The following is a 21,100-nucleotide window of genomic DNA, read 5'->3' on the forward strand; positions in this document are numbered from 1 at the left end:
TTTGGTAGTGGTCTCTCTGGTGGTTGTCCCTTTGGTAGTGGTCTCTCTGGTGGTGGTCCCTTTGGTAGTGGTCTCTCTGGTGGTGGTCCCTTTGGTAGTGGTCTCTCTGGTGGTGGTCCCTTTGGTAGTGGTCTCTCTGGTGGTGGTCCCTTTGGTAGTGGTCTCTCTGGTGGTGCTCTCTTTCGTAGTGGTCTCTCTGGTGGTGGTCCCTTTGGTAGTGGTCTCTCTGGTGGTGCTCTCTTTCGTAGTGGTCTCTCTGGTGGTGGTCTCTTTGTATTCAGGACTGAACAGAACTCTATGCAGGAATCTCCGTGCTCACTCATTGTGTGTGCAGTGGCGTTGATCCGGCTGTAGGACACGTTCTCATCACCTCTTGTTGGTTGTGTTTTGTTGGAGACGGGGAGCTCCTCCTCCTCAGAGTGGCCTCCATGTGGAGTGACAGATTCCGTAAGTATGTCTCCGTTTCCCTGATGCCTGCCGGAGCTTGGTTTATTCCTGTTCTTGTATTTCCTAGATTCTGGATCCTGGTTCCTAGATCTTTCTCCACCCAGGCCAGGCTCCTGTGGTTCCTGGTTATTTTTGGAGCACAGTATGGCCTTCAAGAGGTGCAGCATAGGCTTGAGTCGTTCCTTTGTTGGAAGGTACTGCTTGTCTGAGGAACAACACAGGAGGAAGTTGATGCTAGTGCACACTTCAGCACTGATCAGTTTGAATAGAGGGACAAAGGCTTTGTGTGTGAAGCCTAAAGTGTCCCTGAAGCTCTGTTTCAAGCAAGGTCGTACAGCTCTGTAGACCGCCTCCTCTGACAGAGGAGGGCATCCTGTAAAGAGGGCATCCCAAATCACTTTGGTAAGATTTTCGATGACATGCAAAAGCATCTCAGCCAAAACACGAATGGAGTGTGGCAGCTGAAGCACTTGCTTCAACTGCTCTTGTATAAAATGCCTGAGTGGCTCAGTGGAGATCTGGAGCAGGTCAAGGCTCTTGAAATGACTCTGGTCTGGCCCTAGTGAGTCGTCTTGAACAGCCATCTCTCTGTTCAGTGGCATCACTAGAGTCCTACCCTCACTCATTTTGAAAAGAAGGCTAAAATAGAAGTTTGTAGACAAAGACAAGAGTTAAAGATACACACAAGCAGCACGGTCTGTTGGTGTCTGTGTGAGTTCTAATGTCCTTGTGTTGCTTTTAATGGCAGTTTGCAGCCAACTTCTTCTTTGGTGTTTTGTGGCGGTCCAAGTGTTACATCTCCGCCAGACTTTATTCTTCAGACTCTTTCAGACTTAACTCTTGTTCTTGTTCTTGTTTTATGGCGGTTGGTATCCAAGTGTTACATCACCGCCAGACTTTATTCCTTAAACTTTATTCCAGCCGTCCTTCCACGTCCGTCGTCTCGTGGCTGTTTGGTGCGTCTGCCAGGTTCAATTATCTGTTGTTGCTTGATGACATCATCAAAGCGGGTAGGCTTTATTCCAGAGCTGACTCTTCTCCGTCTTCCTCTCCTTATTTGGTGTTTGGTGCTTCTGCCGTGCAGCTTTATTCTTTAGGCTTTGATACTTCCATTGTTGTCGTTGCTTGGCAGCCGTGCATCTATTGGATTGGGCGAGGACATGAGACCAGCGACGCCCCTACCTCCATTACTCTTCTTCTTCTTCTTCTTTGGTGTTTTATGGCGGTTGGTATACAAGTGTTACATTACCGCCACCTACTTTATTCCTTATTCTTTAGACTTTATTCCAGCAGATATGTTTTTTGTTCTACTTCTTTAGTGTTTTATGGCGTCTCTGATCACTCTTCTGACTTCAGTCTTTAGAGCCACAAAGTGTTGTTGTTGTTGTTGTTGTTGTTGTTGTTTTATGGCGGTTGGCATCCGAGTGTTGCATTACCGCCAGACTTTATTCCTCAGACGTTTCGTAGTCCTCAGACTCTGTCGTAGTCCGTAAAAGTACTCCTCCCATTGCTTTGGTGTTACAAAGCCCATGAGGTCGTGATATGACTTTGTTGTTGTTGTTGTTGTTGTTGTTGTTGTTTTATGGCGGTTGGCATCCAAGTGTTGCATTACCGCCAGACTTTATTCCTCAGACTTTGTCGTAGTCCTCAGACTCTGTCGTAGTCCGTAAAAGTACTCCCTCCATTGCTTTGGTGTTACAAAGCCCATGAGGTCATGATATGTCTTTGTGACTAGAATAGTTGTTGTTGTTTCAGAGACCAACCGGCTTTATTCCAGGGAGACTCTTCTTCATCTTCCTCTCCTTCTTTAACGTTCGGTGCTTCCACCGTACAGCTTTATTCTTCAGGCTTCATTCTATAGGCTTTAATATGTCCACTGATGTCGCCCCGTGCGCCCTGAGCTGACTCGCTCGGTGACGTCAGCCCTGTGTGACGTACTATAGAACCTTAACTTCAAAGCGCGCTGGGATTTCCATGGTGCGAGTGTCGTCATGGTTCTGGATTCATTTATTTTTTCTATGTATTTTGTGTATTTGTATTTATCCTCTGTTTGTTATATTATGGCACTTCATGCGTGGGTCGTCCAGTGTAATGACACAATCACTATTAGTTCTTGTAGATTTGTATTATTCTATTTTATTTTTATGATGCCAACCCATTTTTCATGTGTGTTGTGTCAGGTGGTCCTGTGGGTGTGGTTATTAGGGTGCGGGCTCATCTGGTGTGTGTCAGTGGTTTGGATAATGGGGGCGGGGTGAGCGCGGGGTAAAAGGCGTTCTGTCGACCGTCTCATTTTCTACGTTTCCATCTGACCAGATTTGCCTGTTCAGGTGTCGTCGTTTGGCCTGTGCGGATCAAATAGAAGTGTTTGCATTTGGAGTGTTGTTTAATACCCGTGTCTTAGCCCGCTGCGGCGCCACAATACCAGGTCTTTTACATATCATCTATCTGCGACGAGCTGGCCCCTGTCCAGGCTGTACCCCGCCTAAGGCCCAAAGTCACTGGGATAGGCTCCGGTCACCCGCAACTCCTAACAGGACCAATCGGTAGAAAATGAATGAATATATTTTCCTTTGGTCCAGGATTGAGAGGAGTAATTAGCCTCTGGACCAAAGGAACCTTCAACATGTTTATGATAGTAGAAAAAGCTTCAGTTGTAGTCATCTGGACTCAGTTTGAAAAAGTAGACGTTTCGACTCTCATCCAAGAGTCATTGTCAATAAAAGAATTTAGGTCGAGAACTCCGATATTAATACTGTTCTGTGGTAAGACCCGCCCATTGGGCGGAGCCTTCCTGAAGTAGAAAGAGTTGTTCGTTTCAACAGAAACTCCCCCCTTGTATCTACCGAGCCTATTCAGAATCTTAATGGGCTATTAGAGTCCTCTTTGTCTTTGTGAGACCCTGGCTCAACCACCCTGAGTACCTGATTAGCATCTGACTGTCCTCTACCTTTCCAGGGGTTCAGTAACCCATTATAGATAACAGGAAGATTAAATCTTAGCCCTCCATTTCTGTTTAAAGAAGGTCTTTCTTTTTTAACAAAAATAGCTTCCTTAACTCCTCTTTCAAACCATCTTTTCTCCTGCTTAAAACCTTCACCTCACCGTCTTCAAACGAGTGATTAGAGGCTTCAAGATGGAGATGCACGGCGCTCTGTGGTCCTGAACTAGTATTTCTTCTGTGCTGATAAAGCCTCTTGTGTAGAGGCTGTTTCGTCTCACCTATGTACCGTTCTTTACAACTTTCTTCACTGCATTGGATCGAATAAACTACATTGCTCTGTTTTTGAGTCGGCAACTTGTCCTTTGGGTGAACCAGTTTTTGTCTTAAAGTGTTTCCTGGTTTAAAATAAACAGGGACTTCGTGTTGTCTAAAAATTCTCTGCAGTTTTTCCGACAGGCCAGACACATAAGGGATAGAAACACCCTTCCTTCTCTGTTCAGTTTCCCTTTTGTCCTGCTTCTTGGTTCTCTTCACTCTGTTGAGAGCCCAAGCGGGGTAACCACAGGCTGAGAGGGCATTACGGACATGTTCTTCCTCTTTCTTCTTGCCCTCTGAGCTGGTGGGCACACCTTGAGCTCTGTGTTGTAAGGTTCTGATCACACCCAGCTTGTGCTGTAGTGGGTGGTTGGAGCCAAAGAGCAGATACTGGTCCGTGTGTGTAGGTTTCCTATATACTTCTATTTGGAGTTTCCCGTCCTCTCCTCTGATCGTGGAACAATCAAGAAAGGCCAAGCGATTCTCCTTAGGGTCTTCTCTTGTAAACCTGATATGTGGGTCCACAGCATTGATGTGATCAGAGAAGGTTTCCAGCTCTTGTTTCTTGATTGTTACAAAAGTATCATCGACATAGCGAAGCCACAGTTTTGGGGCTATGCCTGAGAATGAGGACAGTGCCTTCTTCTCAAAGTGCTCCATGTACAGGTTGGCCACTATGGGAGAGACGGGCGAGCCCATGGCACAGCCATGAATCTGTCTGTAAAATTGTCCCCGGAATTGAAAGTAAGTGGTGTTCAGACAGATGTCCAACAGTTTACATATGTGTTCAGGTGTCAGTTTGGTCCTTTCCTGTAGGGTGGTGTCTTCCTGCAGTCTGATCCTCACTGCTGCTACTGCATCAGAGGTCGGGATGCAGGTGAACAGGGACACCACATCATATGAAACCATGAGGTCATCTGGGTCCAGTTGGAGATGTTTCACTTTATCCACAAAGTTGTGCGTGTTTTCCACGTTTCCATGTTTATGATGACACACTGTCCCACCAGACGAGAAGTAACGCTCGACAGTCGACTTGACTCTTTCCGAAATCCAACCCCTGAAAAGCTGCTGGACCAGTCGGTGTCACTCCTGCCACCTTAAGACGCTGTCCCAGCCAGCTTCAAGTCGTCCATCATTGTCCCTGTCCCCAAGAAGCAACGGATCACTGGACTTCATGACCACAGACCTGTGGAACTGACGTCTGTCATGAAGTCATTAATTTGATCGCCTGGTCCTCCCCCACCTCAAGTCCTTCACCTTCCCCCTGCTGGACCCTCTGCTGGACCCCCTGCTGGACCCCCTTCTGGACCCCCTTCTGGACCCCCTGCTGGACCCCCTGCTGGACCTCCTGCTGGTCCCTCTGCTGGAACCCCTGCTGGACCCTCAGCTGGACCCCCTGCTGGACCTCCTGCTGGACCTCCTGCTGGACCCCTGCAGTTCACCTACAGAGCCAACCGGTCCGTAGACGACACCATCAACCTGGCTCTCCACTTCACCTGCAGCACCTGAACTCCCCGGGAACCTACACCAGGATCGACACCACCTCCAAGCTCTCCCAGCTCAACGTGCCTGACTCCACCTGCAGGGGGAGCACTGACTCCACCTGCAGGGGGAGCGCAGACTCCACCTGCAAGGGGAGCACTCACTTCCTGATGGATCTGAGGCAGTGTGTGCGGCTGGGGAAGAATGTCTCAGACACTGGGACTATCAGCACAGAAGCTCCACAGGGCTGTGTACTTTCTCCCCAGCTCTTCTCCCTGAACACAAACTGCCGCACCTCCAGCCACGACTCTGTAAAACTGATCAAGTTTGTGGACAACACCACCCTAATGGCCATGATGACACCACCCTCATGGCCATTATGACACCACCCTCATGGCCATTATGACACCACCCTCATCGCCTTGACGACACCACCCTCATTGCCTTGACAACACCACCCTCATCGCCATGACGGCACCACCCTCATAGGGCTCATCTGGGACGGGGATGAGTCTGTTTACAGGAGGTGGAGCGGTAACAACCTGGAGTTCAACGCCCAGAAGACACAGCCCCCCTGCCCCCCCCCCTCACCATCTCAGACTCCCTTCGCTTCCTCTGCACCACCATCAGCTCCTCATCAAGAAGGTCCAGCAGAGGATGTACTTCCTGCAGTAGCTGAAGAAAGACAAGCTGATGATGGTGCAGTTCTGCACGACCATCACCTCCTCATCACCTCCTCCATCACCTCCTCCATCACCTCCTCCATCACCTCCTCATCACCTCCTCCATCACCTCCTCCATCACCTCCTCAATCACCTCCTCCATCACTTCCTCCATCACCTCCTCCATCACCTCCTCCATCACCTCCTCCATCACCTCCTCCATCACCTCCTCCATCACCTCCTCCATCACCGTGTGGTACGCTGCAGCCACAGACAGGGACAAACAGAGACTACAGCGCCCTCTGCTGAGAAGGTGATCAGCTGCAGACTTCATCTCTGCAGGAGGCCACTCCCCTCAGGCAGGAGGCCACTCCCCTCAGGCAGGAGGCCACTCCCCTCAGACAGGAGGCCACTCCCCTCAGGCAGGAGGCCACTCCCCTCAGGCAGGACCAGAACCTCCCTCTGCCGTTGGACTCATGAACACTTCTTGAGAAGATGTTTGTATTTGACTCTATACTTTTACTTAAAATACTTCTTGTTCTTCTTATACCGTCAGCTTTTGTTATATTTACGCCAATTATTTGAAAATACCAGAATCTGCCATTTTCAACGCTTTTGTTTGTCCGGTGACACAAACTCGTAAAAGTAGTTTCTCCAAATACTTTTTTACTCTAACTTGACTATGTGGGTGTAATCCCTCATTGGTCCAGGCGTGTTCCATTGTAGAAAAAGCTTCAGTTGTTTCATCTGGACTCAATTAGAAAAATAGACGTTTCGACTCTCATCCAAGAGTCATTGTCAATAAAAGAATTTAGATCGAGAACTCTGATATTTATACTGTTCTGTGGTAAGACCCGCCCATTGGGAGGAGCCTTCCTGAAGTAGAAAGAGTTGTTTGTTTCAACAGAAACTCCCCCTTGTATCTACCGAGCCTATTCAGAATTTTAATGGGCTATTAGAATCCTCTTTGTCTTTGTGAGACCCTGGCTCAACCACCCTGAGTACCTGATTAGCATCTAAATGTCCTGGTCCTGGTCCTCTACCTTTCCAGGGGTTCAGTAACCCATTATAAATAACAGGAAGATTGAACCTTAGACCTCCGTTTCTGTTTAAAGAAGGTTTTTCTTTTTTAACAAAAATAGCTTCCTTGACTCCTCTTTCAAACCATCTTTTCTCCTGCTTAAAACCGTCACCTCACCGTCTTCAAACGAGTGATTAGAGGCTTCAAGATGGAGATGCACGGCACTCTGTGGTCCTGAACTAGTATTTCTTCTGTGCTGATAGAGCCTCTTGTGTAGAGGCTGTTTTGTCTCACCTATGTACCGTTCTTTACAGCTTTCTTCACTGCATTGGATCGAATAAACTACATTGCTCTGTTTTTGAGTCGGCAACTTGTCCTTAGGATGAACCAGTTTTTGTCTTAAAGTGTTTCCTGGTTTAAAATAAACAGGGACTTCGTGTTGTCTAAAAAATCTCTGCAGTTTTTCCGACAGGCCAGACACATAAGGGATAGAAACACCCTTCCTTCTCTGTTCAGTTTCCCTTTTGTCCTGCTTCTTGGTTCTCTTCACTCTGTTGAGAGCCCAAGCGGGGTAACCACAGGCTGAGAGGGCATTTCGGACATGTTTTTCCTCTTTCTTCTTGCCCTCTGAGCTGGTGGGCACACCTTGAGCTCTGTGTTGTAAGGTTCTGATCACCCCCAGCTTGTGCTGTAGTGGGTGGTTGGAACCAAAGAGCAGATACTGGTCCGTGTGTGTAGGTTTCCTATATACTTCTATTTGGAGTTTCCCGTCCTCTCCTCTGATCGTGGAACAATCAAGAAAGGCCAAGCGATTCTCCTTAGCGTCTTCTCTTGTAAACCTGATATGTGGGTCCACAGCATTGATGTGATCAGAGAAGGTTTCCAGCTCTTGTTTCTTGATTGTTACAAAAGTATCATCGACATAGCGAAGCCACAGTTTTGGGGCTATGCCTGAGAATGAGGACAGTGCCTTCTTCTCAAAGTGCTCCATGTACAGGTTGGCCACTATGGGAGAGACGGGCGAGCCCATGGCACAACCATGAATCTGTCTGTAAAATTGACTAATCTAACTAATCTAACTTGACTAATTATTAGTACTTTTACTTGATTGTCATTCATTTTAAAGTGACGTTCCTCTTGAGTACACATTCGGGCTACTCTCCCCGCAGAGCCTCGACCAGTGACCTTGGCTGTTGGACCTTGGCGCCAATAAAGGCCTCTGTAGCGCCCCCTGTGGCGCTCGGCGTGTTCAGATAAGAGGATATAAGCTCGCCGGCTGCGACTGCGACTCTGCTTCTCTCCGTCTCGTGGTTTTTGTTCACGTCAGGAGAAAGATGGAGGCTCTGGCTGCGATTCTTCTGCTCGTCACCGTGGATCTGCTGTCGGCCGCAACGGTACAACTCACACCGTAACTCACACCAAAACTCACACCGTAACTCACACCGTAACTCACACCAAAACTCACACCGTAACTCACACCAAAACTCACACCGTAACTCACACCAAAACTCACACCATAACTCACACCAGTCGCGTTTGTGTGTTTTCACCTGTTGTGTGTGTTTGCAGCTGTTGTGTGTGTGTGTTTTCAGCTGTTGTGTGTGTGTGTTTTCAGCTGTTGTGTGTGTGTGTTTGCAGTTGTGTGTGTTTTCAACTGTTGTGTGTGTGTGTTTGCAGCTGTTGTGTGTGTTTTCACCTGTTGTGTGTGTGTGTTTTCAGCTGTTGTGTGTGTGTGTGTGCAGCTGTTGTGTGTGTTTTCACCTGTTGTGTGTGTTTTCACCTGTTGTGTGTGTGTGTTTGCAGCTGTTGTGTGTGTGTGTTTGCAGCTGTTGTGTGTGTGTGTTTGCAGCTGTTGTGTGTGTGTGTTTGCAGCTGTTGTGTGTGTGTGTTTTCAGCTGTTGTGTGTGTGTTTTCAGCTGTTGTGTGTGTGTGTTTTCAGCTGTTGTGTGTGTGTGTTTTCAGCTGTTGTGTGTGTGTGTGTGTGTTTTCACCTTTTGTGTGTGTGTGTTTTCAGCTGTTGTGTGTGTGTTTTCAGCTGTTGTGTGTGTGTGTGTTTTCACCTGTTGTGTGTGTGTGTTTTCACCTGTTGTGTGTGTGTGTTTTCAGCTGTTGTGTGTGTGTGTTTTCAGCTGTTGTGTGTGTGTGTTTGCAGTTGTGTGTGTTTGCAGCTGTTGTGTATGTGTGTTTGCAGCTGTTGTGTGTGTTTTCACCTGTTGTGTGTGTGTGTTTTCAGCTGTTGTGTGTGTGTGTGTGCAGCTGTTGTGTGTGTTTTCACCTGTTGTGTGTGTTTTCACCTGTTGTGTGTGTGTGTTTTCAGCTGTTGTGTGTGTGTGTTTGCAGCTGTTGTGTGTGTGTGTTTGCAGCTGTTGTGTGTGTGTGTTTGCAGCTGTTGTGTGTGTGTGTTTTCAGCTGTTGTGTGTGTGTGTTTGCAGCTGTTGTGTGTGTGTGTTTGCAGCTGTTGTGTGTGTGTGTTTGCAGCTGTTGTGTGTGTGTGTTTGCAGCTGTTGTGTGTGTGTGTTTTCAGCTGTTGTGTGTGTGTTTTCAGCTGTTGTGTGTGTGTGTTTTCAGCTGTTGTGTGTGTGTGTTTTCAGCTGTTGTGTGTGTGTGTGTTTTCACCTGTTGTGTGTGTGTGTTTTCAGCTGTTGTGTGTGTGTGTGTTTTCAGCTGTTGTGTGTGTGTGTGTTTTCACCTGTTGTGTGTGTGTGTTTTCACCTGTTGTGTGTGTGTGTTTTCACCTGTTGTGTGTGTGTGTTTTCAGCTGTTGTGTGTGTGTGTTTTCAGCTGTTGTGTGTGTGTGTTTGCAGTTGTGTGTGTTTGCAGCTGTTGTGTGTGTGTGTTTTCAGCTGTTGTGTGTGTTTGCAGCTGGTGTGTGTGTTTGCAGCTGTTGTGTGTGTTTGCAGCTGTTGTGTGTGTGTGTGTTTTCAGCTGTTGTGTGTGTTTGCAGCTGTTGTGTGTGTTTTCAGCTGTTGTGTGTGTGTGTTTGCAGCTGTTGTGTGTGTTTGCAGCTGGTGTGTGTGTGTGTTTGCAGCTGTTGTGTGTGTGTTTTCACCTGTTGTGTGTGTGTTTTCAGCTGTTGTGTGTGTTTGCAGCTGTTGTGTGTGTGTGTTTTCAGCTGTTGTGTGTGTGTGTTTTCAGCTGTTGTGTGTGTGTGTTTTCAGCTGTTGTGTGTGTGTTTTCACCTGTTGTGTGTGTTTGCAGCTGGTGTGTGTGTGTGTGTTTTCAGCTGTTGTGTGTGTGTTTGCAGCTGTTGTGTGTGTGTTTTCAGCTGTTGTGTGTGTGTGTTTTCAGCTGTTGTGTGTGTGTGTTTGCAGCTGTTGTGTGTGTGTTTGCAGCTGTTGTGTGTGTGTTTTCAGCTGTTGTGTGTGTGTTTTCACCTGTTGTGTGTGTGTTTGCAGCTGTTGTGTGTGTGTGTTTTCAGCTGTTGTGTGTGTGTGTGTTTTCAGCTGTTGTGTGTGTGTGTTTTCAGCTGTTGTGTGTGTGTTTTCACCTGTTGTGTGTGTTTGCAGCTGGTGTGTGTGTGTGTGTGTTTTCAGCTGTTGTGTGTGTGTTTGCAGCTGTTGTGTGTGTGTTTTCAGCTGTTGTGTGTGTGTGTTTTCCGCTGTTGTGTGTGTGTTTTCACCTGTTGTGTGTGTTTGCAGCTGGTGTGTGTGTGTGTGTGTTTTCAGCTGTTGTGTGTGTGTTTGCAGCTGTTGTGTGTGTGTTTTCAGCTGTTGTGTGTGTGTGTTTTCAGCTGTTGTGTGTGTGTGTTTGCAGCTGTTGTGTGTGTGTTTTCAGCTGTTGTGTGTGTGTGTTTTCAGCTGTTGTGTGTGTGTTTTCAGCTGTTGTGTGTGTTTGCAGCTGTTGTGTGTGTGTGTTTGCAGCTGGGCGTGGTGCAGACAGAAGGTGGCGCCGTAGAGGGAAAAAGACACAGCACTGGGCTCTTCAGCGGCGTCGACGTCTTCAAAGGAATCCCATTCGCTGACGTCCCCAAGAGATGGGAAAAACCCCAACCACACCCAGGATGGACCGGTACTGAGCGGCTTTAGACCGACTTCAGACCGACTTCAGACCGACTTCAGACCGACTTCAGACCGACTTCAGACCGACTTCAGACCGACTTCAGACTGACTTCAGACCGACTTCAGACCGACTTCAGACCGACTTCAGACTGACTTCAGACCGACTTCAGACCGACTTCAGACTGACTTCAGACCGACTTCAGACCGACTTCAGACCGACTTCAGACTGACTTCAGACCGACTTCAGACCGACTTCAGACCGACTTCAGACCGACTTCAGACCGACTTCAGACTGACTTCAGACCGACTTCAGACTGACTTCAGACTGACTTCAGACCGACTTCAGACCGACTTCAGACCGACTTCAGACCGACTTCAGACCGACTTCAGACCGACTTCAGACCGACTTCAGACCGACTTCAGACCGACTTCAGACCGACTTCAGACCGACTTCAGACTGACTTCAGACCGACTTCAGACCGGCTTCAGACCGACTTCAGACCGACTTCAGACCGACTTCAGACCGACTTCAGACCGGCTTCAGACCGGCTTCAAACCGACTTCAGACCGACTTCAGACCGACTTTAGACCGACTTCAGACCGACTTCAGACCGACTTCAGACCGACTTCAGACCGACTTCAGACCGGCTTCAGACCGGCTTTAGACCGCCTTCAGACCGACTTCAGACCGTCTTCAGACCGACTTCAGACCGACTTCAGACCGACTTTAGACCGGCTTCAAACCGACTTCAGACCGACTTCAGACCGACTTCAGACCGACTTCTGACCGGCTTCAGACCGACTTCAGACCGACTTCAGACCGACTTCAGACCGGCTTCAGACCGGCTTCAGACCGGCTTCAGACCGACTTCAGACCGGCTTCAGACCGGCTTCAGACCGACTTCAGACCGACTTCAGACCGACTTCAGACCGACTTCAGACCGACTTCAGACCGGCTTCAGACCGACTTCAGACCGACTTCAGACCGACTTCAGACCGGCTTCAGACCGGCTTCAGACCGACTTCAGACCGACTTCAGACCGACTTCAGACCGTCTTCAGACCGACTTCAGACCGACTTCAGACCGACTTCAGACCGGCTTCAGACCGGCTTCAGACCGACTTCAGACCGACTTCAGACCGGCTTCAGACCGGCTTCAGACCGGCTTCAGACCGACTTCAGACCGACTTCAGACCGACTTCAGACCGACTTCAGACCGACTTCAGACCGACTTCAGACCGACTTCAGACCGACTTCAGACCGACTTCAGACCGACTTCAGACCGACTTCAGACCGACTTCAGACCGACTTCAGACCGACTTCAGACCGGCTTCAGACCGGCTTCAGACCGACTTCAGACCGGCTTCAGACCGGCTTCAGACCGGCTTCAGACCGACTTCAGACCGACTTCAGACCGACTTCAGACCGACTTCAGACCGGCTTCAGACCGGCTTCAGACCGCCTTCAGACCGACTTCAGACCGTCTTCAGACCGACTTCAGACCGACTTCAGACCGACTTCAGACCGGCTTCAGACCGGCTTCAGACCGGCTTCAGACCGGCTTCAGACCGGCTTCAGACCGACTTCAGACCGACTTCAGACCGACTTCAGACCGACTTCAGACCGGCTTCAGACCGCCTTCAGACCGACTTCAGACCGTCTTCCGACCGACTTCAGACCGACTTCAGACCGACTTCAGACCGGCTTCAGACCGGCTTCAGACCGGCTTCAGACCGGCTTCAGACCGACTTCAGACCGACTTCAGACCGACTTCAGACCGTCTTCAGACCGACTTCAGACCGACTTCAGACCGGCTTCAGACCGGCTTCAGACCGGCTTCAGACCGGCTTCAGACCGACTTCAGACCGACTTCAGACCGACTTCAGACCGACTTCAGACCGACTTCAGACCGGCTTCAGACCGACTTCAGACCGACTTTAGACCGACTTCAGACCGACTTCAGACCGGCTTCAGACCGACTTCAGACCGACTTTAGACCGACTTCAGACCGACTTCAGACCGACTTCAGACCGACTTCAGACCGACTTCAGACCGGCTTCAGACCGGCTTTAGACCGCCTTCAGACCGACTTCAGACCGTCTTCAGACCGACTTCAGACCGACTTCAGACCGACTTTAGACCGGCTTCAAACCGACTTCAGACCGACTTCAGACCGACTTCAGACCGACTTCTGACCGGCTTCAGACCGACTTCAGACCGACTTCAGACCGGCTTCAGACCGACTTCAGACCGACTTCAGACCGTCTTCCGACCGACTTCAGACCGACTTCAGACCGACTTCAGACCGACTTCAGACCGACTTCAGACCGGCTTCAGACCGGCTTCAGACCGGCTTCAGACCGGCTTCAGACCGACTTCAGACCGACTTCAGACCGACTTCAGACCGTCTTCAGACCGACTTCAGACCGACTTCAGACCGGCTTCAGACCGGCTTCAGACCGGCTTCAGACCGGCTTCAGACCGACTTCAGACCGACTTCAGACCGTCTTCAGACCGACTTCAGACCGACTTCAGACCGACTTCAGACCGGCTTCAGACCGGCTTCAGACCGCCTTCAGACCGACTTCAGACCGTCTTCAGACCGACTTCAGACCGACTTCAGACCGACTTCAGACCGACTTCAGACCGGCTTCAGACCGGCTTCAGACCGGCTTCAGACCGGCTTCAGACCGACTTCAGACCGACTTCAGACCGACTTCAGACCGTCTTCAGACCGACTACAGACCGACTTCAGACCGACTTCAGACCGACTTCAGACCGGCTTCAGACCGACTTCAGACCGACTTCAGACCGACTTCAGACCGGCTTCAGACCGTCTTCAGACCGACTTCAGACCGACTTCAGACCGACTTCAGACCGACTTCAGACCGGCTTCAGACCGGCTTCAGACCGGCTTCAGACCGACTTCAGACCGACTTCAGACCGGCTTCAGACCGCCTTCAGACCGACTTCAGACCGTCTTCAGACCGACTTCAGACCGACTTCAGACCGACTTCAGACCGGCTTCAGACCGGCTTCAGACCGGCTTCAGACCGGCTTCAGACCGACTTCAGACCGACTTCAGACCGACTTCAGACCGACTTCAGACCGACTTCAGACCGGCTTCAGACCGCCTTCAGACCGACTTCAGACCGTCTTCCGACCGACTTCAGACCGACTTCAGACCGACTTCAGACCGACTTCAGACCGGCTTCAGACCGGCTTCAGACCGGCTTCAGACCGGCTTCAGACCGACTTCAGACCGACTTCAGACCGACTTCAGACCGTCTTCAGACCGACTTCAGACCGACTTCAGACCGGCTTCAGACCGGCTTCAGACCGGCTTCAGACCGGCTTCAGACCGACTTCAGACCGACTTCAGACCGTCTTCAGACCGACTTCAGACCGACTTCAGACCGGCTTCAGACCGGCTTCAGACCGGCTTCAGACCGGCTTCAGACCGGCTTCAGACCGGCTTCAGACCGGCTTCAGACCGACTTCAGACCGACTTCAGACCGGCTTCAGACCGGCTTCAGACCGGCTTCAGACCGACTTCAGACCGACTTCAGACCGACTTCAGACCGGCTTCAGACCGGCTTCAGACCGACTTCAGACCGGCTTCAGACCGGCTTCAGACCGGCTTCAGACCGGCTTCAGACCGACTTCAGACCGACTTCAGACCGTCTTCAGACCGACTTCAGACCGACTTCAGACCGACTTCAGACCGGCTTCAGACCGCCTTCAGACCGACTTCAGACCGTCTTCAGACCGACTTCAGACCGACTTCAGACCGACTTCAGACCGGCTTCAGACCGGCTTCAGACCGGCTTCAGACCGGCTTCAGACCGACTTCAGACCGACTTCAGACCGACTTCAGACCGTCTTCAGACCGACTACAGACCGACTTCAGACCGACTTCAGACCGACTTCAGACCGGCTTCAGACCGGCTTCAGACCGGCTTCAGACCGACTTCAGACCGTCTTCAGACCGACTTCAGACCGGCTTCAGACCGGCTTTTTTAACATTGTGAAGCACTTTGAATTGCACTTTGTACAAGTTACAAATAAGATGTGATTGAGTCTGGTTTGGGTCGTCAGGTGTTCTGAAGGCCACGAAGTACAAGGAGCGATGTCTCCAGGTGAACCTGCTCCAGACCAAGACCCAAGGCTCCGAGGACTGTCTTTACCTCAACGTCTTTGTCCCACAAGGATCCAAACGTGAGACCACACGCCTGCTTTAGTCCAGCTTTAGTCCAGCTTTAGTCCTGCTTTAGTCCTGCTTTAGTCCTGCTTTAGACCTGCTTTAGTCCTGCTTTAGTCCTGCTTTAGTCCTGCTTTAGTCCTGCTTTAGTCCTGCTTTAGACCTGCTTTAGACCTGCTTTAGTCCTGCATTAGTCCTGCTTTAGACCTGCTTTAGACCTGCTTTAGTCCTGCTTTAGACCTGGTTTAGTCCTGCTTTAGTCCTGCTTTAGTCCTGCTTTAGTCCTGCTTTAGACCTGCTTTAGACCTGCTTTAGTCCTGCTTTAGTCCTGCTTTAGTCCTGCTTTAGTCCTGCTTTAGACCTGCTTTAGACCTGCTTTAGTCCTGCTTTAGTCCTGCTTTAGTCCTGCTTTAGTCCTGCTTTAGACCTGCTTTAGACCTGCTTTAGTCCCGCTTTAGACCCGCTTTAGTCCTGCTTTAGACCTGCTTTAGTCCTGCTTTAGTCCTGCTTTAGACCTGCTTTAGTCCTGCTTTAGTCCTGCTTTAGTCCTGCTTTAGACCTGTTTTAGACCTGCTTTAGTCCTGCTTTAGTCCTGCTTTAGACCTGCTTTAGTCCTGCTTTAGACCTGCTTTAGACCTGCTTTAGACCTGCATTAGTCCTGCTTTAGTCCTGCTTTAGTCCTGCTTTAGACCTGCTTTAGTCCTGCTTTAGACCTACTTTAGACCTGCTTTAGACCTGCTTTAGTCCTGCTTTAGACCTGATTTAGTCCTGCTTTAGTCCTGCTTTAGACCTGCTTTAGTCCTGCTTTACTCCTGCTTTAGTCCCGCTTTAGTCCCGCTTTAGACTTGCTTTAGTCCCGCTTTAGACTTGCTTTAGTCCTGCTTTAGTCCCGCTTTAGACTTGCTTTAGTCCTGCTTTAGTCCTGCTTTAGTCCTGCTTTAGACTTGCTTTAGTCCTGCTTTAGTCCTGCTTTAGTCCCGCTTTAGTCCCGCTTTAGACTTGCTTTAGTCCCGCTTTAGACTTGCTTTAGTCCTGCTTTAGTCCCGCTTTAGACTTGCTTTAGTCCTGCTTTAGTCCTGCTTTAGTCCTGCTTTAGACCTGCTTTAGTCCTGCTTTAGTCCTGCTTTAGTCCTGCTTTAGACCTGCTTTAGACTTGCTTTAGTCCTGCTTTAGTCCTGCTTTAGACCTGCTTTAGTCCTGCTTTAGTCCTGCTTTAGACTTGCTTTAGTCCTGCTTTAGTCCTGCTTTAGACTTGCTTTAGTCCTGCTTTAGTCCTGCTTTAGACCTGCTTTAGTCCTGCTTTAGTCCTGCTTTAGTCCTGCTTTAGACCTGCTTTAGTCCTGTTTTAGACCTGCTTTAGTCCTGCTTTAGTCCTGCTTTAGACCTGCTTTAGTCCTGCTTTAGACCTGCTTTAGTCCTGCTTTTGTCCTGCTTTAGTCCTGCTTTAGACCTGCTTTAGTCCTGCTTTAGTCCTGCTTTAGACCTGCTTTAGTCCTGCTTTAGTCCTGCTTTAGACCTGCTTTAGTCCTGCTTTAGTCCTGCTTTAGTCCTGCTTTAGACCTGCTTTAGTCCTGCTTTAGACCTGCTTTAGACCTGCTCTAGACCTGCTTTAGACCTGCTTTAGTCCTGCTTTAGTCCTGCTTTAGTCCTGCTTTAGACCTGCTTTAGTCCCGCTTTGGACCCGCTTTAGTCCTGCTTTAGTCCTGCTTTAGACCTGCTTTAGTCCCGCTTTAGACCCGCTTTAGTCCAGCTTTAGTCCTGCTTTAGACCTGCTTTAGTCCTGCTTTAGTCCTGCTTTAGACCTGCTTTAGACCTGCTTTAGTCCTGCTTTTGTCCTGCTTTAGTCCTGCTTTAGACCTGCTTTAGTCCTGCTTTAGTCCTGCTTTAGTCCTGCTTTAGACCTGTTTTAGACCTGCTTTAGTCCTGCTTTAGTCCTGCTTTAGACCTGCTTTAGTCCTGCTTTAGACCTGCTTTAGTCCTGCTTTAGTCCTGCTTTAGACCTGCTTTAGTCCTGCTTTAGTCCTGCTTTAGACCTGCTTTAGTCCTGCTTTAGACCTGCTTTAGACCTGCTCTAGACCTGCTTTAGACCTGCTTTAGTCCCGTTTAGACCCGCTTTAGTCCTGCTTTAGACCTGCTTTAATCCTGCTTTAGTCCTGCTTTAGTCCCGCTTTAGTCCCGCTTTAGACTTGCTTTAGTCCCGCTTTAGACTTGCTTTAGTCCTGCTTTAGTCCTGCTTTAGACTTGCTTTAGTCCTGCTTTAGTCCAGCTTTAGTCCTGCTTTAGTCCCGCTTTAGACCTGCTTTAGTCCCGCTTTAGACTTGCTTTAGTCTTGCTTTAGTCCTGCTTTAGTCCTGCTTTAGTCCTGGGAAACACATTTTTGACCCCTTGGTCCTGACCTGGTCCTGGTCCTGACCTGGTCCTGGTCCTGTCCTGGTCCTGGTCCTGACCTGGTCCTGGTCCTGACCTGGTCCTGGTCCTGGTCCTGGTCCTGGTCCTGGTCCTGGTCCTGGTCCTGACCTGGTCCTGGTCCTGGTCCTGGTCCTCCTCAGTCTCTCAGAACCTGCCCGTGATGGTGTACCTCTTTGGGGGTGCGTTCCTGCTTGGCGCCTCTAATGACGTGGAGGTCCTGGGACAGTCTCTGTACGATGGCGTGGAGCTCGCCGACCGAGGAAACGTCATCGTCGTCACCGTCAACTACAGAGTGGGAACGCTCGGGTTCCTCAGCAGCGGCGACCACCGGGTTCCAGGTAGGACCGGGATTCAAGCGTCTGGGGGGCCGGATGTGGCCCGCGGGCCTCATGTTTGACACTCCCGCTTTAAAGCGTCAGAAAAGTGTAAAGTGTCTGTGTTTTCAACGGCACGTCGCACGTTGATGACATCACAGAGGGATTCAGCTCTACTTCCTGCCATTTTAAACCATTATTAAACATTTCTTCACAAACTAAAACTGTGATAAATGTTTACCACAGATGCCCTCCCACAGAGACATGCTCCTCCCACAGAGACATGCTCCTCCCACAGAGACATGCTCCTCCCACATAGACATGCTCCTCCCACATAGACATGCTCCTCCCACATAGACATGCTCCTCCCACATAGACATGCTCCTCCCACATAGACATGCTCCTCCCACAGAGACACGCTCCTCCCACAGAGACATAAAGATCAGGCCTTAAAGAGTCTGACAGAAGCACACGAGGACGTCCCAAACTGTGGCCGTTTCTACACATAAAATGCCAAGTACTAAATGTGCAGGAGTCAAGGGTAGTCCTGGTTTAGTCCTGGTTTAGACCTAGTTTAGTCCTGGTTTAGACCTGGTTTAGTCCTGGTTTAGTCCTGGTTTAGACCTAGTTTAGTCCTGGTTTAGACCTGGTTTAGACCTGGTTTAGTCCTGGTTTAGTCCTGGTTTAGTCCTGGTTTAGTCCTGGTTTAGTCCTGGTTTAGACCTAGTTTAGTCCTGGTTTAGACCTGGTTTAGTCCTGGTTTAGTCCTGGTTTAGACCTAGTTTAGTCCTGGTTTAGACCTGGTTTAGACCTGGTTTAGTCCTGGTTTAGTCCTGGTTTAGTCCTGGTTTAGACCTGGTTTAGTCCTGGTTTAGATCTAGTTTAGACCTGGTTTAGTCCTGGTTTAGACCTGGTTTAGTCCTGGTTTAGACCTAGTTTAGTCCTTGTTTAGACCTAGTTTAGTCCTGGTTTAGACCTGGTTTAGTCCCAGTTTAGTCCTGGTTTAGTCCTGGTTTAGACCTAGTTTAGTCCTGGTTTAGACCTGGTTTAGTCCCAGTTTAGTCCTGGTTTAGTCCTGGTTTAGACCTAGTTTAGTCCTGGTTTAGACCTGGTTTAGTCCTGGTTTAGACCTGGTTTAGTCCTGGTTTAGACCTAGTTTAGTCCTGGTTTAGACCTGGTTTAGTCCTGGTTTAGACCTGGTTTAGTCCTGGTTTAGTCCTGGTTTAGACCTAGTTTAGTCCTGGTTTAGACCTGGTTTAGACCTAGTTTAGTCCTGGTTTAGACCTGGTTTAGTCCTGGTTTAGTCCTGGTTTAGTCCTGGTTTAGACCTAGTTTAGTCCTTGTTTAGACCTAGTTTAGTCCTGGTTTAGACCTGGTTTAGTCCCAGTTTAGTCCTGGTTTAGTCCTGGTTTAGTCCTGGTTTAGACCTAGTTTAGTCCTGGTTTAGACCTGGTTTAGTCCCAGTTTAGTCCTGGTTTAGTCCTGGTTTAGTCCTGGTTTAGACCTAGTTTAGTCCTGGTTTAGACCTGGTTTAGTCCTGGTTTAGACCTGGTTTAGTCCTGGTTTAGTCCTGGTTTAGACCTGGTTTAGTCCTGGTTTAGACCTGGTTTAGTCCTGGTTTAGACCTAGTTTAGTCCTTGTTTAGACCTAGTTTAGTCCTGGTTTAGACCTGGTTTAGTCCCAGTTTAGTCCTGGTTTAGTCCTGGTTTAGACCTAGTTTAGTCCTGGTTTAGACCTGGTTTAGTCCCAGTTTAGTCCTGGTTTAGTCCTGGTTTAGTCCTGGTTTAGACCTAGTTTAGTCCTGGTTTAGACCTGGTTTAGTCCTGGTTTAGACCTGGTTTAGTCCTGGTTTAGTCCTGGTTTAGACCTGGTTTAGTCCTGGTTTAGACCTGGTTTAGACCTGGTTTAGTCCTGGTTTAGACCTGGTTTAGTCCTGGTTTAGTCCTGGTTTAGACCTGGTTTAGTCCCGGTTTAGTCCTGGTTTAGTCCTGGTTTAGACCTAGTTTAGTCCTGGTTTAGACCTGGTTTAGTCCTGTTTTAGACCTGGTTTAGTCCTGGTTTAGTCCTGGTTTAGACCTGGTTTAGACCTGGTTTAGTCCTGGTTTAGTCCTGGTTTAGTCCTGGTTTAGACCTAGTTTAGTCCTGGTTTAGTCCTGGTTTAGTCCTGGTTTAGTCCTGGTTTAGTCCTGGTTTAGACCTAGTTTAGTCCTGGTTTAGACCTGGTTTAGTCCCAGTTTAGTCCTGGTTTAGTTCTGGTTTAGTCCTGGTTTAGACCTGGTTTAGTCCTGGTTTAGTCCTGGTTTAGTCCTGGTTTAGACCTGGTTTAGACCTAGTTTAGTCCTGGTTTAGTCCTGGTTTAGACCTAGTTTAGTCCTGGTTTAGTCCTGGTTTAGACCTAGTTTAGTCCTGGTTTAGACCTGGTTTAGTTCCAGTTTAGTCCTGGTTTAGTCCCAGTTTAGTCCTGGTTTAGTCCTGGTTTAGTCCTGGTTTAGACCTGGTTTAGACCTGGTTTAGTCCCAGTTTAGTCCTGGTTTAGTCCTGGTTTAGTCCTGGTTTAGACCTGGTTTAGTCCTGGTTTAGTCCTGGTTTAGTCCTGGTTTAGACCTAGTTTAGTCCTGGTTTAGACCTGGTTTAGTCCTGGTTTAGTCCTGGTTTAGTCCTGGTTTAGACCTGGTTTAGACCTAGTTTAGTCCTGGTTTAGTCCTGGTTTAGACCTAGTTTAGTCCTGGTTTAGTCCTGGTTTAGTCCTGGTTTAGACCTAGTTTAGTCCTGGTTTAGACCTGGTTTAGTTCCAGTTTAGTCCTGGTTTAGTCCCAGTTTAGTCCTGGTTTAGTCCTGGTTTAGTCCTGGTTTAGACCTGGTTTAGTCCTGGTTTAGTCCTGGTTTAGTCCTGGTTTAGACCTGGTTTAGACCTGGTTTAGTTCCAGTTTAGTCCTGGTTTCGCAGGTCTTCGGAGGTCTAAAGCCGGCTGCTGGTTTCCCATGATGCTCGGCGGTGGATTATCTCAGGACAGATAAAGCTGGAGCTGAACGCAGATGTGCAACAGCTTTTTTACTCAAAATAAACAGAACATTTTCCAAATCAACAAAAATATTCACTTCAGTTTGACTCAGACCAAAACTGCAGCTGCTCCTTTCCCATCTCATGGTTTACCAAGGTTTAGTCCTGGTTTAGTCCTGGTTTAGTCCTGGTTTAGTCCTGGTTTAGACCTGGTTTAGACCTGGTTTAGTCCTGGTTTAGTCCTGGTTTAGTCCTGGTTTAGACCTGGTTTAGACCTAGTTTAGACCTGGTTTAGACCTGGTTTAGA

General features: G+C 49.0%; 1 protein-coding gene across 1 annotated transcript in view; it reads left to right on the forward strand.

The window, feature by feature from the left end:
• The first annotated feature begins 8,183 nt into the window (after positions 1–8,183).
• The window catches only part of LOC140347008 (bile salt-activated lipase-like), a 25,095-nt gene continuing 12,178 nt past the window's right edge, over positions 8,184–21,100 (forward strand). The window contains exons 1-4 of the mRNA XM_072433314.1: positions 8,184–8,265; positions 10,732–10,879; positions 14,968–15,087; positions 17,620–17,817. Coding sequence (XP_072289415.1) covers positions 8,206–8,265; positions 10,732–10,879; positions 14,968–15,087; positions 17,620–17,817 — 526 coding nt within the window. The 5' untranslated portion in view covers positions 8,184–8,205. The remainder of the gene's footprint in view (positions 8,266–10,731; positions 10,880–14,967; positions 15,088–17,619; positions 17,818–21,100) is intronic.

Source organism: Eucyclogobius newberryi, unplaced genomic scaffold, assembly GCF_026437365.1.
Source record: "Eucyclogobius newberryi isolate DKJ021-1_F unplaced genomic scaffold, fEucNew1.0.hap1 SCAF_6, whole genome shotgun sequence".
In the NCBI taxonomy this organism is placed as follows: Eukaryota; Metazoa; Chordata; class Actinopteri; order Gobiiformes; family Gobiidae; genus Eucyclogobius; species Eucyclogobius newberryi.